Source organism: Rhopalosiphum maidis, chromosome 2 (assembly GCF_003676215.2).
Source record: "Rhopalosiphum maidis isolate BTI-1 chromosome 2, ASM367621v3, whole genome shotgun sequence".
Lineage (NCBI taxonomy): Eukaryota > Metazoa > Arthropoda > Insecta > Hemiptera > Aphididae > Rhopalosiphum > Rhopalosiphum maidis.
The window spans coordinates 91,627,011-91,629,038 of record NC_040878.1 but is presented as its reverse complement, the minus strand read 5'-3'; the positions used below and the strand labels follow the sequence as shown (position 1 = coordinate 91,629,038).

The 2,028-nt window shown below is 32.9% G+C and overlaps 1 protein-coding gene across 1 annotated transcript; it reads right to left on the bottom strand.

Moving 5' to 3' along the window:
- Positions 1-913: 913 nt before the first annotated feature.
- Positions 914-1,714, bottom strand: LOC113553796 (protein GVQW3-like). The gene is made up of 2 exons (XM_026957329.1): positions 1,281-1,714; positions 914-1,220 (listed from the first exon to the last, which is right to left on the bottom strand). Exons 1-2 carry the CDS (start codon positions 1,525-1,527, stop codon positions 946-948), a joined length of 522 nt encoding a protein of 173 aa, XP_026813130.1. The 5' UTR covers positions 1,528-1,714; the 3' UTR covers positions 914-945.
- Between the last annotated feature and the right edge of the window lie 314 nt (positions 1,715-2,028).

Here is a 2,028-nt window from a genome sequence, read left to right as displayed (position 1 = left end):
TTAAATTAAAGTGGCATATTGGTTATGAATGTTATGATAAATGGTTACATTTGTACTCATATTTTATTAATTTTAATTAAATGAATTTTCAGCTTCATATCTCGAGGCTTTTTAACAAGTGATTAAAAAATAATGTGTCATAATAACAATTTATTAAAATGATTCGTTAGCATGCCGTTTTACTACAAATTTAGTTAAGAAAAAAAAAACACAATCATTCAAATCAATATTATTTTTTAAGCTTAACTTTTAAGTTAACTTTATTTATCTTATACAATATAATGTATTGTTATGTAGTTTTTTAGACTTATAGGTACTATTATCATGTGTATATTTATACTTATCACACGAAAGTTAAAATATAGTAATTTCAGTTTTACATTATATACACCATTTATGTACGAGGTCTAATCAAAAAGTATCGAGACTGTTAAAAAAAAAAAAAAAATATATTAGATAAAGTTATTTAAATTCAATCTCCTTCAAAGTATGCTCCTTCTGAGTCCATACATGTTCTCCAACGTTCCTGCCATTTTTGAAAACACCTGTGGAAGTCATTTTTAGAAACTCCTCGTAGCTGCTCCGTCGCATTTTGTTTTATTTCATCTACATCTTGAAAACGTTTACCCTTAAGCGCCATTTTTATTTTTGGGAATAAAAAAAAATCACATGGAGCTAGGTCTGGTGAATAGGGGGGTTGAGAAACAACTGGGATACCATGTTTAGCCAAAAACTGCTGCACAACATGGGCTGAATGGGCTGGTGCATTATCGTGATGCAATTTCCAACTACCAGACTCTTTAAACTCGGGTCTTTTTCTTCGTACAGCGTCTCGTAAACGGCGAAGAACATCAATGTAGTACTCCTTTGTTATAGTCTGTCCTTTAGGAGCATACTCATGATGAACAACACCTTGGTAGTAAAAAAAATCGGTCAACATGACCTTCACTTGACTCCGAACTTGACGAGCTTTTTTGGTCGTGGTGAATCAGGTGTCTTCCACTGCGAAGATTGTACCTTTGTTTCTGGATCGTAGCCATATACCCAAGTCTCGTCACCAGTTATAATTGATTTTAAAAAAAAATCATCAGATTCGGAACACTCTAGCAAATCAGTGGCGATCTGTTTTCGATTTTCTTTTTGCTCACCTGAGAGCAGTTTTGGTACAAATTTGGCTGCAACTCTTCTCATGTCTAAATCAGTCGTCAATATGGTTTGAACTGATCCAAATGAAATTTGAAACTCATTACTAAGTTCCATAATTGTCAAACGACGGTTACCTCGTATTGCTGTTCGTATTTTTTGTATCATTTCCTCATTGCGGCTTGTTGATGGGCGTCCTTCACGTTCATCACTTTCAACAGTTGTTCTACCCTCTTTAAATCGTTTAAACCATTCAAAAACGCGAGCACGGGACATGGTTTCATCTCCATAAGCTAACAATAACATTTGGTAGGTTTCAGTAGCCGTTTTTCCCAGTTTATGGCAAAATTTAATGCACACTCGTTGTTCTGTATTTTCGCTCATTATGAAATCCGACGGGACGTAAAAACATACTTGACTTAATCGCACCTAGAAGCCGACTGAAACAATTTTAATCTAATCTATGTCTAATATATTTTCCCAACATATAAAGTTAGATTAATATAGCACATGCAAGTTCATACTCAAACTGGTTTACGATTAATCGTATCAGTCTCGATACTTTTTGATTAGACCTCGTATATAGACAGTAATCAGTCAGTACATACTTATAAGTAGTATATTGTGTTGTTGGCTGCCAAGGTATATTTGTTAATGATCTCGTATAATTATTAAAAAGGTTTAAAATTTAAAATTGCATTTAGTTCTTGTATGTCACCTGGATGATACATGTTTGGTGTTTACTGTTGTACAACAATTTCATAATAATTAACATGATCAGCATTTATTATAAATAACTATCACATAAACTGATGAAACGCGTAGCTTTACGTATTTGTATCCTTACTGAATATTTCTAAATTATATAAGACTTGGCAGTTATAC